The 19,607-nt window shown below is 41.5% G+C and overlaps 1 protein-coding gene across 1 annotated transcript; it reads right to left on the bottom strand.

Annotated features, from left to right (window-relative positions):
- Nucleotides 1-284: 284 nt before the first annotated feature.
- LOC137296375 (uncharacterized) lies at nt 285-19,009 on the bottom strand. Its single transcript, XM_067828157.1, has 3 exons — nt 18,828-19,009; nt 3,438-5,395; nt 285-2,937 (listed from the first exon to the last, which is right to left on the bottom strand). The coding sequence occupies exons 2-3, from the start codon at nt 5,392-5,394 to the stop codon at nt 2,729-2,731; spliced, it is 2,166 nt and encodes a 721-aa protein (XP_067684258.1). The 5' UTR covers nt 5,395; nt 18,828-19,009; the 3' UTR covers nt 285-2,728.
- Between the last annotated feature and the right edge of the window lie 598 nt (nt 19,010-19,607).

Below are 19,607 nucleotides of genomic sequence, written 5' to 3'. Positions count from 1 at the left end.
ATGTTACAACCACGTCTTTGAGAGTGTTACACTTAACCATGTCAAACGCTTTTTGCGCCGAGCTTGCAAGCTTTTCTTTGTGAGATGCTTATGAATTAAGAGCATTTAAGATACATCGTGTGTCTAGAGACGAGCAACTTTCCTCCAAATCCAGCTGGTTCCTCATTCTTATTTCCACACACTACTCAGGCATACAGGCATACAGGCACACAATCGAGGTGATGACAATGCCAAAACCGAACTGACGATTGGCTAAATGAAAAAAAACACACATAAAAACATGGTTTTATAAAAAATAAATGATTTTTATTAAGTTAAATATACAAAGTACACAGGCAACTGGGTATGACTCCATGACTTGGGTAGTCCAGGCGAAGTGAAACCAGAGACTAAAAAATTCTCTGAAAGAATCAGGTATATTATTTTTCCAGGTAAATGTAGGGATATCATTTACGTGAGCTTCTTGCACTTGATCATTACTATTACCTGTATATGTTTATCACAACCATGGCATGTGAGCATGATGGGAAAATGACCTGTCAGGGTCATTATTGTGAGTTCATTTGCCTCTCTGCATGTTCTAACGTGACGCTTACATTGTCCATTAAGCACATAAAACGTCTGCCTTAGAATTTAAATGACTTCACCATGTTGAAATTTATGTATGACTATCAAATTTCAGTTTTCCACACTTTTTGCTTTTTGTATGTAATGACGGAGTATCTGTTCATGAAATAGTGATGATATCAGGTTTTCACGAAAGAGTCAGCTTATCCATCCCTATCTGTCATAGATATATACAAAACTGGAACGTATGACACAAGTCGAAAAAGGAATTGCGTGGACGTCAAATCTAACACTCACGCATCACATTTCCAAATATGTTACTCATGTCTACCCTAACACCTTTTGAAACAAGGCCGCAAATGTACAACCAAACTGAAAAAGATATCATCCCTAGAATATCCATGAAAGCCAATCAGATATGCCTTCTAAACATGTTATGAATTGTTATCAACGTCACTTGGAAGACTTATGTCACACTCGGAATGATCATACAACGTCAGAGTGGTTGATAATAATACTTGCCTTCTTTTGAAGTGTTACAAATCAGCAATTATAACACTCCCAAAGTGATCAAACAAGTGCTGGATAAAGGTACTTTAAGATTTGTCGATCACAGTGGTGGACGTGATCAGTAACAGACAGTCTGACAACTGTGAATGACCCACAAACGAATTGATTAACAAAATCTGAATATAGCTGTGGAATCGTGAGTATTCTGGTAGTTGTGTGTTTTCTCGGTTGTGTGCACCACCTATTCTTTTAGGCGTTTTAGTAGCAAGATGACAATCTACACCTTTCAGCATGGAAAATCTTGAAATAAACATAATAGAAAAGGACGAAGCACGGACCTTTGCCTAATTCCACTATCAAATGCTTTGTGATAGTATAGTCCGTTATTCGTACACAAGCTTGAACTACGTTTCTCAGTACTGAAAATAATTTGCAAAGGACATCTTTATTCGATATAGAAGCCAAAGTAACTGGCATATACGTACATATATAGATACCATGATAAAAGTAAAACATTAGTCTATAAATACGTTTGTACAATACATTCGTAACATTATCATCTGCTAGATAAAACACTAGAAGATGCAAGAAATCTGCAAAACGTTTAAGACATTCAGTAAGACAGACAATATGTACAATAAAACAATATATGTACAATTTTCATCACATAACACTATTTATACTTAGATTAGTAAAAAAACTTTCAATTTTTCTGAATTCTCGGGATAAACGAACACTGTAGAATAAAAGATACCTTCACTGAGACAGAACAGTAAGGTGTATACGGTAAAGTGATTTCACTAAATGTAGTTTTCAAGTTTTTTTCTAATTATTACACCTTTCTCCCCAAGTGTGTGATATCATGTCTGCTTTCTTGTTCGCAAAAGAAAACGAACAGGAATGCCATTCAACGAGGTTTCATTACCAAAAAACATCAAAGGTCTTCAGATATTTAACAGCTGTAATATCGTCCATCTTTAAATTAAGTACATACTTGTTTCAGTATATACTGAATCTACTCTAACAGAGAGTGCCATGAGCCTTCCTGTGACTTTTATGGTGGGGAAGCGAAAAGCCGTAAAATCCTTGAAACCTAGCACACCACAATTTCCTCCTTGGACAAATGAACAGATATTCCCTTGAGTTAAAACCAAGAAACAAGAATCCTGTGTAAATGGTTATATGATTCGTAACGTTCTAAACGTTATGTAAAAAAGTGCATAGAGACAAGGGAAATAACTCCCTGCTACCTGAAGAAATGACAATGTTACACACAAACACGATGGTTTTTTTGTTTTCCTGAAAAGGTAACATAACTCTGTAGCCTGACCTTTGACTTAAAACTTCATTCACAATCATGCACCGGGTTGAGTGTCTCATAGCATCGTTTTCTTATTCCATGTATTCATATACAAACGTGATTATTACAATACAAGACACTTGATATGGATGAGCAACTTCTTTATCAAGTGTCTTGCATTACACTACACGCTTCAAAATGTCTATCAAAGATTGATTATCACAATATAATGAATTTATTTTTAATTAAAAAAAACCAAACAAACAAAAAGACCCAAATTATATGTATGTATGGTTTCAGTGAGTTCAACTTTGCGTAAATTTTCATTCGACATAGAAGAAAAAATTTGATTCAAAATTTCTGTTTACTATTTAGTTCACCATCTAAATTATCAAAAGCATGGTTTATTTTCGCGTCAGGGGTTTTCTCCATGGAGTATTTCTCCCGCCCGGACCCCTCACATCGCCGACAGCACATACACAGCAAGATGAGGAACTGGAGGGCGCAGATCCCGATCAGACAACCAACCACGGTCCAGAACACGTCATGCCGAACCATCACTGAAACAGAGAACACGTCATGCCGAACCATCACTGAAACGCAGAACACGTTATGCTGAAACACACAAACGTCATGCTGGTACACCACTGTAACACAAGTCATGCTGAAAAACCACTGAAACACAGAACACGTCATACCGGACCATTACTGAAACACAGAACCCGTCATAGTGAAACAGAACGCGTCATACTGAAACACAGGGCACGTAATACTGAAACACAGAACGCGCCATACTGAAACACAAAACACGTCATACTGAAACACAGAACACGTAATAGTGAAACACAGAACGCGCCATACTGAAACACAGAACACGTTATGCTGGCACACCACTGCAAACACAAAACACGTCATGCTGAAACACAGACCACGTCATACTGACACACAGAACAAGGCATGCAGGTACATCACAGAGACCAGGTTTGTGTTTGGACTAAAAGCAACCGAAGGTCCAGAACCTTTCAGATTTAGATTTAAAAGGACAGTGATCTGAACTTACATTCTGTGGGTTCAGTATCGTTCCTTTTGTCTGGTCCGTTAGGTTTCGTTTGATATTTCACTTCCGGACCAAATCCCGAGCACCGAGGCCATTTTTCTGGCGGGGTAGGATGCTTGTCCTGAGCTTCATTGATCATCATCGCCATCCCATCAGCGTTGTGCATCTCAATGTGACAATGCATGAACCACAGGCCAGGGTTGTCAGCGCGGATTCTCACAACCACATAACCACCAGTTGGTACTATAATGGTGTCCTTCCGCGGGGGATTCTTCAGCTCCAGACCTGGAATGTTATCCCCCATCCACGACGAGTTTGCAAATCTTGCTGCATTACAAAATGGATCTCCTTTACAACTTATGTCCATATTGCTTCCTTCAATTTGGTAAGTGGAACTATTTTGTATGGCATAGCCCATCTTGAGCACGTAGAAGGAATGGCCGTGGAGATGAACAGGATGAGACCAACCCTTTCCGTTGCCCATGTTGAGGAGGACCAGCTGAACAGTGTCCCCGTAAGTGAGATTGAGGGTGTATGTACAATGACACGTCTTGTTGAACCCGCAGTCTTCTCTGTCGCAAAATGTCGTAATTTCATCCATCTGGGACAGAGCTGAGACGGCAGGCATCTTGAATTTATGTCCATTCACTTGACCTGGAAAATGACCATAGCCAGGAAAGGCAAAGTTGAGGAAGTGTTCTTTGAACTTTCCAGGAGTAACCGGAGGCGCTGGATCATCATCAGGTAAAGACTTGAGCTCGTCGAACCTCACTGTTTTAGTGTTGCTTATAGGGAAGTAGGTGAAGGGGCTGTTGACAACTCGACACGGATCATCTTCTGTGCATGATCTTCTGAAAGTAGCTGGTTCTTCATGAGGCGCTCCTTCGTATCTGAGGATAGCTTCAGCTTTGTGATCCACGCCTTCCTCGAGAGTCTGCGCTATAATCCAGTAGTTGTCCACAGTGTTGGTGGTGTTGATGATGAAGTCAATCCTCTCGCCGGGGTTGATGACGAAGGACTCAGCCATTTCTGGACGCAGGTCATACCCGTCAGACGCAACAATTGTCATTTCATGACCGTGCACGGACACACGGAACGGGTAGAGATGGCCCCCGGCGATCACCCGGAACCTGTACAGCTGGTTTGGTCTCACAGTGAAGACAGCTAGGGGTGCGTTATTATGACGATTGAACTTATCGTAGAGACGACCCTTGCCGTTAATAAGAGCACTTGTCATGAAATACCGACTGAAATGGGAACCATCGAGAGCATCTGTTGTTTGGAGCTCCTTTCGGTCTTCGAAACCACCAAAATTCATCTTTAAGTGCACCGTCGATGAGTCGTCGTGGTTCCAGTCTTGTAGCACCATTACCATTTCTTCCATCACAGGAGTCTTCTTCTCTTTGATGATCAGCGGACCTAGTAGTCCCATGGTCCTCTGGTTTCCCATATGTGAATGATACCAGAAAGTGCCCTTCGGTTTGGCCTTGAACTTGTAGGTGAACGATTGACCCGGAAGTATAGGGCACTGAGTTATGAAGGCCACGCCGTCCATAAACGGAGTGCCCTTCTGATGAAGGCCGTGCCAGTGGATAGATACGCCCTCGTTGTACAGTTCATTTTGTACATGGACAACCACGGTTTGATTTTCATAGACGACAATGGCTGGTCCGGGCATGGTACCATTGGCAACTGTAATCAGGCGTTGGGGCTCATAGCCGTCGGCCTGCACTATTCCTTCCGGTTCCAAAGGGGTCGCCGCCGACGTGTTTGTGACGTCATACTTGTACAACTTGCGGTCAGAAGGGTAAACTGCCATGCTACCTTTCATCATGGTTAGGCGGTGCTCAATGGTGAGGTAAAATACGCACTCGTCATCTGTCATCAGACACTCTGAGACCACGCCCCTCGCTGAGATGATTGACAGCAGGAGACAGATGACTGCTCGGACATACCTCATCCTGAAAAACAGAGAAATAAATATTGGTACAGTATATTGGTATATATATATAGGTAAATATGTCAATACTGACTATGATAAACAATATGAATGAACTAAACGATGAAAGTCTTGACGATGCACTGTAATGCACTTCATGAATTTATCCATAGATAGATCTTTGTATAAAACACACGTAAAAGGACAAAACGGACACTTCGAATCTACTGACAATGCATGTATTTCCTATTTTCTTGTGAATATCTTGTGACATATCTACTGAAATATCTGCTGAATTCTTTATGAAATGTCTCGTAAATTGTCTTATGAAATGTCTAGTAAAATGCCTTTTGAAATGTCTGTTAAAACGTGTCGTGACACAACTTGTGAAATGTATGGTAACATGTCTAGAAAAAAGTCTTAAGAAATTTCTAATAAAATGATTGCAATGCCTGTTAGGTCTTTTCTAAAACTGTTCGGTGAGTTTTCTGGTGAAGTATCAGGTGGCTTTCATTTTCGCCCACCTTTTGCCACCATGGTAGAATCTAACTACGGCTGTGTAGTTTGAAAAATGATTTATTTGTGAGTACATTTAGGGAAGCTCGGCTTAATATAGCCGTCAGTCTGTTCTTTAGATGAGCTTATTCATGCTGTGATATAGGCTATAGAGCAAGGTATGCTATACGGATATATGCAATGTTCGATCACGATTTCAGTTCCACTAATGGTTCTGAGCGTTCTTTATCAGACTCAGTTCATGCTGTAGTTTACTGCACTCGACATTTGAAGTCATAATAATCCTAATAATACCGATAATTTTTGCACCTTGGATCTAACACAATGCTGTTCTCTGGTGTTATGTACAATCAAAGTTTTGATGATAAAAATGTTGTGTATATCTTACAGTAAATACAAAATCTAATATTCAGGATTATCTTTTCTGAGCAGTCCTGTCAAGTACGGAACACATCTAAGAATGCACATGTATGTGCAGGCATCCGTAAATTATTCATTCCAGGTTTAAACTTATCGACATCGGGTTTCATAACTTGGACAGCTCAATATTTATGTGATACATACTGTGGTTAAATTCTACCTTTAAATGGGTTGTTTCCACTGTTTTTTCAATGGGCGGTCAGACTTTAAAGAGTTCGCTCATCACACTGAAGATCTGGGTTCGATTCCCCACGTCGGTACATTGTTTGAATCCCATTTTCATTGCCCCCGGCGTTATGTAATATTTCTAAAGGCAGAGTAAAGTTAAACTCACTCACTGTCTTTCAAATGATTTAAAACGAGACCGGCCAAAGGTATTGACAAATGTGTTGAAAGAAAATATAGCAAACGATTTTCAGATCGCCATATGTCGCTATATAACTGGTACAACAATGGCACCAAAAAGCGCAGATGACATTCAATTTATAGCTGTAAGTTGTTTTAATGACTTCTGATATTCGTTACTTCTTTCGTGAAACAGGTTATATGATTCCACATATCGTACAATGTGGCTGCTTACAATGTGAAACTGTTCCAGTATACCCTTCGTATCCCTGCCTAATAATTATTTTAGTTTCTCAAATTTTGATATTATTCCTACAGTGTTAATAGCATGAATCCAACTTATTCTCTACATATTTGAATTTGATGCCAACAGTAATGCTTAATCTTCACACATTAATATGAACATGGTTATGTCATTTTCTAAAATTCATTTGGTGTCAACACCGCTACAAATGTCCTAGATGACTGGTGTTACATAAAAGTGGGAACAGTACTTTAATACGAATTTCATTCAGAGCGGATTTACGGTCTTCAGTTGACGCGGATACCCGTCATTTGATAAGCACGTTACTGTGACAGAATGTGAATGCAGACAAAGTTTAGTTCAGGTCTCCAGCGGTATCCTTGTGTCATTTCTATTCAATAACGACCTCTCGAAAACAAGATACAGACATCCGACATGCACTGTGTCGCCTCCCTTATGCGGGGCGTGGGATATAGCATGGCGGTATTGTGTCATAACACTCTCCATATCTTGCATAAAGGAATGTGAACTATTTTCAAGCAAGACGTGATATTTGATTGTATTTAATTCCTTTTTGTAAAACTCCTGCTTTCATAGAAATCAGTTATTGCTCTTAGTCTGATCATTTCATTCAAATGACGGCGTTCAGACGGGGTTAATTATCTTAGCCGTTACAAAAGGTATATTCAGCACTGGAGTCACACTGCAGACAAAATTAGATACGCTTTAAAGTCTTTACAAGTCTTTTCAAATATGTCGTAAGGTCGGGTGAATTGGAAGGAAATGCGTGCAGCTCTCTATAAGATACCAGGTGAAATTAAGTTCAACGTCTTTATATTTCGCTCAATGACGACGTGAATGCGGGTGTATGTGTGACTGCTTGTACTGACCCTGACTTACATGTAAACTGGTTTTATAGTGCTAGTTCTCTGAGATACCATGGCGTAGAGAAGCATGAATACCCAACTCTGACATATTACACTGACACAGTGATGCTCGATAGCGTTACGACAGCGATAGGAGACTGCGTTACGACAGTGATACTAGATAGCGTTACGACAGCGATAGGAGACTGCGTTACGACAGCGATAGGAGACTGCGTTACGACAGTAATAGGAGACTGCGTTACGACAGTGATACTAGATAGCGTTACGACAGTGATAGGCGTTACGACAGCGATAGGAGACTGCGTTACGACAGTAATAGGAGACTGCGTTACGACAGTGATACTAGATAGCGTTACGACAGTGATAGGAGACTGCATTACGACAGTGATAGGAGACTGCGTTACGACAGTAATAGGAGACTGCGCTACGACAGCGATAGGAGACTGCGTTACGACAGTGATACTAGATAGCGTTACGACAGTGATAGGAGACTGCGTTACGACAGTAATAGGAGACTGCGCTACGACAGCGATAGGAGACTGCGTTACGACAGTGATACTAGATAGCGTTACGACAGTGATAGGAGACTGCGTTACGACAGTGATACTAGATAGCGTTACGACAGCGATAGGAGACTGCGTTACGACAGTGATACTAGATAGCGTTACGACAGTAATAGGAGACTGCGTTACGACAGCGATAGGAGACTGCGTTACGACAGTGATAGGAGACTGCGTTACGACAGTGATACTAGATAGCGTTACGACAGCGATAGGAGACTGCGTTACGACAGCGATAGGAGACTGCGTTACGACAGTGATACTAGATAGCGTTACGACAGTGATACTAGATAGCGTTACGACAGTGATACTAGATAGCGTTACGACAGCGATAGGAGACTGCGTTACGACAGTGGTACTTGAATGCTTTACGGCAGTGGTACTAGATTGCATTACGACATTGGTACGAGACTGCGTTACGACAGTGGTAGTAGACTGCGTTACGACATAAGGGGTGTAACAGTCATAGCAGTAAGGATGCCTCAAGAAACATGAATTGCGAAAGCCGTGATGCTGGGGTTACGTTAAAGCATAAGGGTAACGAGTTGCATTTAGTCAAGTAATATACTGCTGTATTTGCGCTTAGCCTGCGTTAAGCGTGTGTGGGTGAGTATAGTTTTATGTCGCTTTTAGCAATGCTCAACAATATCACGGCGGGAGTCAAAACAAATGGGCTTCACACATTGTATCCATGTGGGATATAGAACCCTGGACTTCAGCGTGACGAGTGAATGCTTTGATTACTTGGCTATCCCACCATCCCATCTTACGTTAAGAACGTGGGTTGCAAAATACGTAATATCGAAATTTTATTATCCCGTTTTCACCTGATTGTCTGGTTTGTTTACAGACCAATGTCTGAGGAAAGGAGTATTTTTGTGCAGTGTTGGGCCAAGAATGCTTACATTTTAGGTACATTTTCTGAACGTCCGGTGCTAGCGGAAGTGCAGAACATGCTCACCCTTTCCATCACTAGAGTCATCACTGATCTTCAGTGATCTCTACATATAGTTTTCATAGGTATTGTGTACCTTTACACTAAGTGGAATTTGTTTCTGAGGATAATCAAGACTGGGTATCATTGGGTGTTGTTTTGTACTGACGTGCTATATTTACGACATGTGTGGTACTAAGGTTACTGACTCACGACAGTCGAGTGCTGGAGCCCCTTGTGGAATAGGCCGTGTTTATACAAACAACGTATTGATGATCTGTACATATTACAGGCAATGTAAAGACATCATCAGGTTCAAGTATGTAGACTGTCTGAATATTTATGAAGTAGATTGCATTAAAGCTTACACGTCAGTAGTATATGGAAGTTTCCATGGGTGTTTGTTTTGAGATGTTACGACAAAGTCCTCATCATAAATACACATGGAAACAGCTAGTAATGGTCAGGGCATTGAATGGTTCAGTTTCCCAGTGTGAAAGTGCGGTGTTTGCACACTGAGGCTATTAAAACATGTCCACCTGAAGACACCTCTGACTGTTTTATAACCATGACACTTCGCCGCGGGTGCGGGTTTATAAAACAGGTTATGTACGTCTAGTCTAAATAACTACATTGGGTGGAGGACATGAAAGCTGAGCAGACCATTGTCTGTCTGACATGGTTCACGCAGATTGCTATTCGTCGGGGGTGGTGGTGGTGGGGTGGGGTTGGAATACTAAGTTGTCGCGTTAACCATGACTGCTCCATCTTAAAGAATCACAGCATTTGTTCACTTCCTGTCACGTCGATATGTAGATAGTGACCTCTATGAAATGTCGCAATGTTGATGATAATCATGGTTATCTGTTACAGGGTATTATTACCCAGATTGGAAACTTCATACCCACGTTTACTTAACCAATAAAATTCCTTTGGAAGTCGTAAAGGTAGATATTCAATAATTTATTTAGTCAGTGGTTAAAAAGATACTTCTCACATACCCATGACAGTTGAAAAAATAGTTTTGTTGCCATATGCTTTTTAATTCTTAGGTTATAAGTGTTGGCTTATAGTCTTAGTTTGGACAATATCTTGTGTGTTTTTAGCTGGAAACCATATACATGTCAGCTCGAAAACACGCTAAAGACGACACAGGAGAAGGGCAAACTAAAACGCTCGCTCGAGTAGCTGCCCCTATAGACACAGACTTCGGAAGAAGGCAACACCTACGATGAATTACTAGTAGAGTGTTTGATACGTACCGTATTTCTTATACTAGGCGTTTAACATAATTTCGCGGATGCGTTGACCCGGCGTTTAGGCTTGCACTTCTACCAACCAGATTCCCCAATCGTGGACCCTTGGCATCTAGCTACCGTATACAGGAAGTAAAAAGGAAGAAGTTTTGTTCAGGTGATCAACACCATGAGCATCGCGATCTCATGACACAACCAAGTCAGCGATCCTGACCACACGATCCTCCAGTGGCCTCTCACGACAGGTATGGGTTCCTGAAGACCTATTCTAACATGGTTCTTCTTCACGTGTGGAGACAAACATGGGTTCTTGAAGATAAATTCTGAAGAGCTATCCTAACAAGGATCGTCACTTCTGAAGAGAAGCGTGTGTTCAAGAAGACCTATTCTAACACGGATCTTCACGAGTGGAGACAAGCATGGGTTCATGAAAACAAATTTCAACACAGATCTTCACGGGTGGAGACAAGCATGGGTTCTTTGAAGACCTATCTTAACACTGATCTTCATGGATGGAGACAAGCATGGGTTACAGAGGAGCTATTCTAATCTTCACGGATCTTCATTGATGCTAGAGCTGTTATCACTACAGACCGCAAGTATAACTGATGTTATCAGATGATAACATAATACAACAGAGGCCAACCTTCAATGACAGTTACCTGACGTTGGTGGCACCGTCTAACAGGCTTACTACGGTAATATACGGGAGTATGGAGGGCTTTTAATAGTGGAATGTATACAGAATATCGTATTCTCAACTGATAATGTTCGGAATAAACGACGAGCACTTACTATTGTGTATGACAGTGGTGGCTGGACATGAAAAGAGCTGTTTGTTTAGCGATCAATAAAACGCGCTGAAATATCTGCCAATACAGATTTTACCGTGAGAGACAGCTGCTGAAAATGACTTGTCCTCTGAGTTTAGAATTATATCTTTCACTGGACTTTGCGGCTGTTCTTAAGACAAGCATGCGTTAGGAGATAAGATATATGACTGACTAACTAATAAATCTCAAACAATGCTCCCAGGTGCAGACAATCCATTCGGGGCCATTCGTCCCTTTCCGTAACCTGCAGTTTGGCACGAAATGCCAGACTTCCTAACAACATATTCATCATCAATACTGTGTCATATTATTCAATCATAATAAATTAGTTTCCTGTGCTGTTTTTTTTTTTTATTAAATTTTCGCCGATATGGTAGAGGAATTTGGTCAATAAGCAACGATATCTAAAGTCTCACTGACATATGTCTTGCACGTACCTGCCATTAATTATATTTGGGGTCAAGAGCTCAGTGTGTCGAGAGACAAATTGTCTCTCCATTGCCAAAAAAATGCTCTCAGTTTACTGAATAGCTTTATATTCGGCTACATCGACATAAAGTCTAGGAGTAGTTTTATCTCATACTAATACTACTACTGCTGCTGCCACTGCAGCTACTACTACTACTACAACCACTACTACTACAACTGCTACTACTCTACTGCTATTACTGTTACCATCATCACCACTACCACTACTACTACTACTACTAATACTACTACTACCATCACTACCACCACACCACTACTGCTACTACGACTACGACTACGACTACGACGACTACTACTACTACTACTACTACTACTACTACCACCACCACCACCACGCCACCATCCCTACAACCATAAATCCGCGACTGGAACTGTTAGAACTACCAACACAAAGTGAACCTCATTTCTCCCCACCTCCTCCTGACTACCACAGCTACTTCAACCGCCACGTGCACCACAACGACTTCTCCCACTACTTCCGCCACCACAACGATATCTGCATCGTCCACCACCACCGCCACCACAACGATATCTGCATCGTCCACCACCTCCACCACTACTGACTATGGATTACTAGCACACTACTGTACAATTTCCTGTTTATTACTTCGCCGTCAACAATTACTAGTTTTACAACTTCTACGACTTGGACGACGCTTATACTGCTCCTTCTCGACACGCTCCCTAGCAGTAAATACGTGGTCTTACTTCCATCTCGTCATAGAGATGACACCGCACCACCGAGCAGGCGTACTACTTGAATTTCCGGATATTGCATATCTGCGCGGAATTACATCAGGAAGATGCGGAAACGTGTACGTGGTCGCAGCAGTCAGATCATTTGAAGATGTTCTACTTTGATACGATACCTGTCTGCAGAAAATATCACAAACGTTGTGAATAGTCTTCATTCGCTTTTTTCCCCGATTCGCAAATTTCGATTCCATAAAAACACGGCATCAATCACAGACTGGTCTTTGATTGCCTTCTCTTATTGGTCTAGACGTCAGTGCTATATAATATCCAAAACAATCTACTAGTAATAGTTGTCTGCCTTACTATCATTTGGAAATGATCGTTCATGTTCGTTTTCGAGGTACAGACATCCGATATGATGTTCTGAATGGTTCGCAAGCTTGTAACGAATAATTAGTGAGTGAGTTAGTTTAGTTTTACGCCGCACTCAGCAATATCCCAGCTATATGGCGGCGGTCTGTAAATAATAGAGTCTGGATCAGACAATCCAGTGATCAACAACATGGGCATCGATCTGCGCACCGATGACATGTGTCAACCAAGTCAGCGAGCCTGAACCCCGATCCCGTTAGTCGCCTCTTACGACAAGCATAGTTGCCTTTTATGGCAAGTATGGGTTGCTGAATGCCTATTCTACACCGTGACCTTCACGGGGCTAACGAATAATTAGTTAATAATTGCAGGTCAGCTGATTCATTGGAAGTTCATCTGGTGTCACCTACAAAGCATATGTCACATCTTCAAGTAGCGAGGTACAAGCTCAGACGAGAGGTTGAGAATATAAGTAAAAGTTTTAGAATATGGTTGCGAATGGAATACATTGTGTATTGTTTGGACGGTCAAACTGCCCCCATTACCCACCCTCCCAATCGAAACCCCCTTTCATTTAATATTTCACCCGTTACATGTCTGGGACCGTACAAATGCATTTGTACCCATGCGTGGAATCAATCCTGATTATCCGGCTGACGCTCTACCCATTAGACCACCATACTGATCCCTGAACTGCTGATATCATCGTTTACGTCATACCCGCTTTGATTCTTTCAGCTAAACGCTATACGTTGTTTCATACCAGATAACTTGAGTATATAGCGTTTTAACCTTCCATAACTTACACCTCGCTGACCTGTGAGTCAGCTACCCACAGTTTACAACAGTCCTACGGTGGGGTAGGGATAGGGGGTGGAGGGGGCGGAGGTCACATATAATATATGCCGTAGTGTTGAGACTGAACACACGTATACAGATCAACGAAAAAAACGAGAGAAGCTCATTTCCATATGTGGTGAATACACGACGCAGAGCCAGAGCAGCGTAAACAAACACTTGTCCTGCTTCAGTCGGAACACTGTTGAAGCGTCGTGTTATATTGGCACTGAAACATATTGCCTCGTGCACACAGCCATCAGAAAGTAGGTCGCCAAGAGTGCATGCATTACTGTAACTTCACCTTGGTTTTGTACAAGTCATTGGTGCACAGAGGGACACCACGGATCAAGTGATTCTCATGTTTTGTCTGCGCCACCTAGGGTACTAATAGTGAAAAAGAGTGATTTGTGTTTGACCACAGAAAATCCATTTTGTCTCTCATTGTTTATAAAACGTGACTGGATTTGTCAGCTTGCCGAGTAGCTCTGTATCCTGACATATATTCACATTCGATCAACAATCAGATTTAGGAATTCTCATTTTATGTTTTGCGACTTTTCAGCAAGAAAACGAATGGCCAACTGACTGCGAAAACGTCATCTTGCTTCAGACCGTTGGAGAAAAATATGACTGTCCGGTAAAAGAATACATTATTGATAGAATCCTAACAACCCTACCACACCACACTCCACCCACCAACCCAACCCGCATCCTACCGAGCTTACCACTGTTTACTTGCAGCTCCACCCCTCGTTCCTCTCTTAAGTTAAGGTACTTTTCGACACTGACCAGTACATCACAGATTTAAAGTTTAACACTGTAAATCACTGGAAACGCATAAACTAGACCTGAAGACGTGCACTTCTGACTCACAGATACTGAAAATCCTGTGAAAAGGACTGACAACATTCTGAAAACTGTTTAATAAATGGCAAACTCATTTGTCTACGTTCCGAGGGTCCAAACTCTTATTTCTATACATATAGTTCTTTCGGACTAATAAAACACACTTTTATTACCCTAGGGCCTGCTTCACAAAAGTCTCGTAAGCCTAAGATCTTGTAACTTTCCTCGTAACATTTGTACCTGGCATGCTGTACTATAGGAGGTGCAAATGCTACGAGATAAGTTACGAGATCTTAGAAACGGGGCCCTGGTTGTAGACCATGAATGTAAAACCTAGCGTTGACTGCGGACAGTAAGTTCAGGAATCTCTACTCCTTCAATGTTGTATAACCAAAGTTGAGTGAGCTAACTGAAGCTTTGAAATACTGCAGGAATTTTACAGTTGGTTCTGGTCTGTTCTGTTGTGTAATTTGGATGGACAGCCGTAACTCGAGCGTGGACGCCGGTAAGTGCTTTATGTTTGGATCACAAGTAGTGACTTAATTGTCTTGTCGTCGCGCTGTGGCATTTCGGTGGACAACGTTCCGTCCCTTGACCACGACATGCTCGTGTATTTGTTAAGTGTTAATTGTCCCGGCAAGTAGGTTATGGTTCCAGGTTTGTCGGCACCATTCAAGTCTTTGAGCGAGAACGATGGAAATGTGGTATTTTGTGACACGGGTTTGTAACAACAATATAACACACTCGAGAATGTGTTAATTTCTTCATTATCCATTTCTATCGAACTTTTCTTTGCTAACAAAGTAAACCAGCTGTAGACACTTGACGTAAAGGTGAAGGTCGCGTATGAATACAGTGATGTGGCACCGTGGACGTAAACTCAGTGTGTAATGCTTCTGGGTAAAGAGGTATTTTGGGAATTTTGTATAGCCTTTCTTGCACGAAAACCAAAAATACAAACAGATTATGAATTGAGTGAGTGAGTGAGTGAGTTTAGGTTTACGCCGCACTCAGCAATATTCCAGCTCTCTGGACAATCCAGTTATCAACAACATGAGCATCGATCTGCGCAACTGGGAACCGATGACATGTGTCTACCAAGTCAGCGAGCCTGACCACCCGATCCCGTTAGTCGCCTCTTTCGACAAGCATAGTTGCTTGGAGCTACACAGTCTAAGTAAACTTAGTCACAGTGTATTTCGTTACACTCCACCACTGAGTCTAACAAAACCTAGTAGAAGGTCGTGTCAGGTTACCTTTGAGCAACGAATGACTGTCCAATCAATAGCGAGACAATTAAATAGATTTAATCAATCAAACAACGGCTACTATTTTGGGATCGGAGGTACTTTCAAAATATTCAGGTCACTGACACAGATCTCTCCATAAACAAAAATCCGCATGTGACACAATTATTTGACCTGCAGTATATACGCATTTGGGTTTCTGTTGACATGGTTACCATTAGCAAATATTTCCGCAAGATGACATCCTTGAATATTGCCAAAAACACTATTTTCAGTGACTGTTTACTCGCAGTTGTCATGGTTGTACGTAAGCCGTGTGTATCACCTAGTAGCGAGCGTAAGCTAAATAGCATTCAGAATCGTTCGGGTACGTTCATACATACTAGGTATGTGCGAATGTCCACTTTCGCAATTTGGTAAGCTGTGTTCTGATTGGTCAGTCTCAAAGGTTACCTGACGCGACCTCCCATAAGGTTTTGTTAGACTCAGTGGTGGAGTGTAACGAAAAGTACTGAGACTAAGTTTACTTAGACTGTGGAGCTACATTATTGTCCTGCAACTTTTGAATCAAATGTTTGCGGGCACTGCTATTAGTTAGCCGTTTGTCGCCTGTGATGTGTGCTCAACTTGTCATTTTGTTTATTAGTGAGTGTTTATTATAGATTAGGGAACAGCTCCACCCAACTGCCCTGAATTCCACAATTTGTGTACTTATTCATCTGTTGGAGCCTCAGATTTAATTGTTTACTTTTTCCATCTCTCTTTAATTGTCTTTGTTTTGCCATGAATTCATTTGTATAGAACACGGAATCAGTCATTAGGGACCTGTCATGATTGGTTTGCTTCAAGTGTCTGTCAATACTGGCAAGCATGCCACCTAATGTAGTTGATACTCTCCACGGTTAACCTTTCTGGCACTCATGATAAAGTTAAAAATTTTCTTTGAGAGGAATTTGTCTGTGTTCATTGTGCATGGAAGATGCATGTCACTGTTTGCTTCACAATGCGCTTATGTTACAGTCTCGGGTAACTCTTTAATTCTGTATCTGTTACTCTGATAACACGACCCTCTAGCTGCCCATCTGTCTGAACGAGACTGTTGGAGCGGATGGGGGAAGCCATCTTGTTGTCGTCTGTGATTGTGTTAACTTGTCAAAATCTAAATTAATGTTAACTCGTGAAGTTTGTATTATTCTTGAAATCACATATTTGTAAACACAGTACGTGAAAGTTTATTTTTATGTGACGTTTTGCGGTTTACAGTATTTAACTGGCGTGTCCTTGCAGTTGCTAGACTGAACATTCGTAGTAAAAAGTTATGAATGAAAAAAGTAGCTCCACATCCCAGTGCGGTCATGAATTGCGTGCTCGGATAACTAACCAATGAAATTCGTTTTAAGGTTTATTAAACATGTGCAACAAATGCTTTTTTTATGTACTCCCTTATGTTTCCCTGTATGGATGATGCGTAATGTTAACGCCTGGTTTGTCTGGTCCAGACTCGATTATTTACAGAGAGACGCCATAAAACTGAAATATTTCAGAGCACGGCGTTAAGCATCAGACACACGCGAGGAAACTGCTCTTAATTTAATAGTAAATAAATGAGGGAGGGAGGGAGTTACGTTTGTTCTATGACGGATAGGAGGGAGGGCCGAACTGATACGAGTCTAATATAGCAGTGAAATTAGGCATCAGTGTTATTGCTACCACTGCCCCAGAAATACGGTGGGCGAAGAGTGTGCAACAGTGAGAATAGGGTCAAACAGACGGTGGATGTTTTAACCCAGTGTCCGCCCTCCCCTTCAGATCTCCCATACAAAACCTAGATACCCCTGACACCGTCATATTGTAATGCCGTCTTGATCATGCGCTTTCGGCTGAATGTCCACAAGAAGCCTTGTCAAAGTCTAAAGTGGGTTCGATGAAAAGGCTAAAGTTTCTATTGACTAAGTCATAATGCTAGAGTACACATGTGAGACGTCCCTCAGAAATCTTCCAACTCTTCGGGTGAACTTAAAACCGTCAATTTCTTCTCTCTATATGTTTGTAATATATAATATGCACACTTACAAGTGTGTTAGAGGTATTTTTGTTTATACCCCCCAAATGCAATACACAATTGCCTCAATGAATGCATTCATACCCGAAACTCGTCTTTGTGAGGACAAAAGTAGGCGATATAACAGTGCCTGTACATATGGGTTAACAAAACATGACTGGCGATAAACTGAATGCATATACAAATGCTTACCTAAATATAGAGGCGAGGGTAGACAGACTGACATAGATAGAAAGAAGGGCAGATAGACAGATAGTTACACAGAGAGACTGACAGATAGATAGACAAGCAGATAGGTGATAGATAAGCAGACAGATAAATAGGGAGATAGGTAAGTACGTAGGTAGACGGATATTAAGTGAGAGGGGAGGGAGAGAGATGATTTATTTTCTGCAGGCCAAATTCGTTCATTTCGATCTCATATGTCCTTCCCAGTTATTGGCTTAATTTAACAGTCTATGGTCTACAGATATTTAGGATTTCCGGAATTATTGACCACGTGAACTCTCACGATAATATGTGTTCTATAATCTAATTTAAACATAAGTAACTCAGAGGAATACTTTGTCGAACATCGCTGCCTGTCACCAGATTTGAACACAAGAGGACCCAATTTGTACACAGATACGAACGCTGGCATTTAACGGTGATTTTATCTGATTTAATCCTGTTAGTGTAGCCGAGATGATATTGACAGTCAACCCTGACATTTGTCGACAGGAAATTGTACAATTGTGAGGCTCCGATCCCCGGCATATGACTTCCCAAAATACAGTTATCTTTCGCTTATATAATCCGTTTTGTGAGTTCAAATCTTTAACACAACACATACCATCACCCGCGATACTTAATTCGTGGGTTTGTCTGACATGTTATAAAGAGTTATATAATATAAATAACGCCTTACCTGTTCACGGTACCCTTATGCAAACCTCAGGTAAGACATACACCTAGAACAGGTTTCGCTGTTAACCCGTTGATACACCAGAACTTATGAAAGCTCGGGACTCGGGTGGTCGCGCTCTCGCATTCGGTAGTTGTCGGAAACCACTTGGCTCAGAAAGCAGTGACCTTTGGGGGCACGGTAATGACGTATTTTAGCTGTGTAAGACGCGCATCAGTTCTCGGTAAGGATCTGTCTCAGTTAGGAAGCCACTGACGCAAGTTACGTGTTTACTGTACAGTATATCATTACAACGTCTTATTGAACAGTTGAATAAGATGAAAGTCTTAGTAGTTTAAGGTTGGGAAGGAGAAGGTCTGCAATTTTATATATCCCCATGATATGAATTTTCCAATGGGCATAGCTGGTGAACTCGAGGTCAGGTGGGAATAAACCGTGAGGTGAGGTGGAAATGAATTGTGAGGTGAGGTGAGTGGGGAATAAATGGTGAGGTGAGGTGGAAATAAATTTTGAGGTGAGGTGAGTGGGGAATAAATGGTGAGGTGAGGTGGAATTAAACTGAGATGAGGTGGAAATAAATTGTGAGGTGAGGTGAGTGGGGAATAAATGGTGCGCTGAGGTGGGGTGGAAATAAATTGTGAGGTGAGGTGAGGTGAGGGGGAATAAATGGTGAGGTGAGGGGGGAATAAATAGTGAGGTGAGGTGAGGTGCAATAAATGGTGAGGTGAGGTGGAAATAAATGGTGAGGGGGAATAATTGGTGAGGTGAGGGGGGAATAAATGG

The sequence above is a fragment of the Haliotis asinina genome, chromosome 9, assembly GCF_037392515.1.
Source record: "Haliotis asinina isolate JCU_RB_2024 chromosome 9, JCU_Hal_asi_v2, whole genome shotgun sequence".
NCBI classification, from domain to species: Eukaryota; Metazoa; Mollusca; class Gastropoda; order Lepetellida; family Haliotidae; genus Haliotis; species Haliotis asinina.
This window is presented reverse-complemented; position numbering and strand designations above follow the sequence as displayed.

What these genes read in the sequence shown, in the direction of transcription:
- LOC137296375 (XM_067828157.1), bottom strand. Translation starts at nt 5,394, where the DNA reads ATGAGGTATGTCCGAGCAGTCATCTGTCTCCTGCTGTCAATCATCTCA. An exon ending in CGATACTGAACCCACAGAAT is followed by an intron (nt 2,938 to 3,437) that starts GTAAGTTCAGAT and finishes TCTCTGTTTCAG; the next exon opens with TGATGGTTCGGCATGACGTG.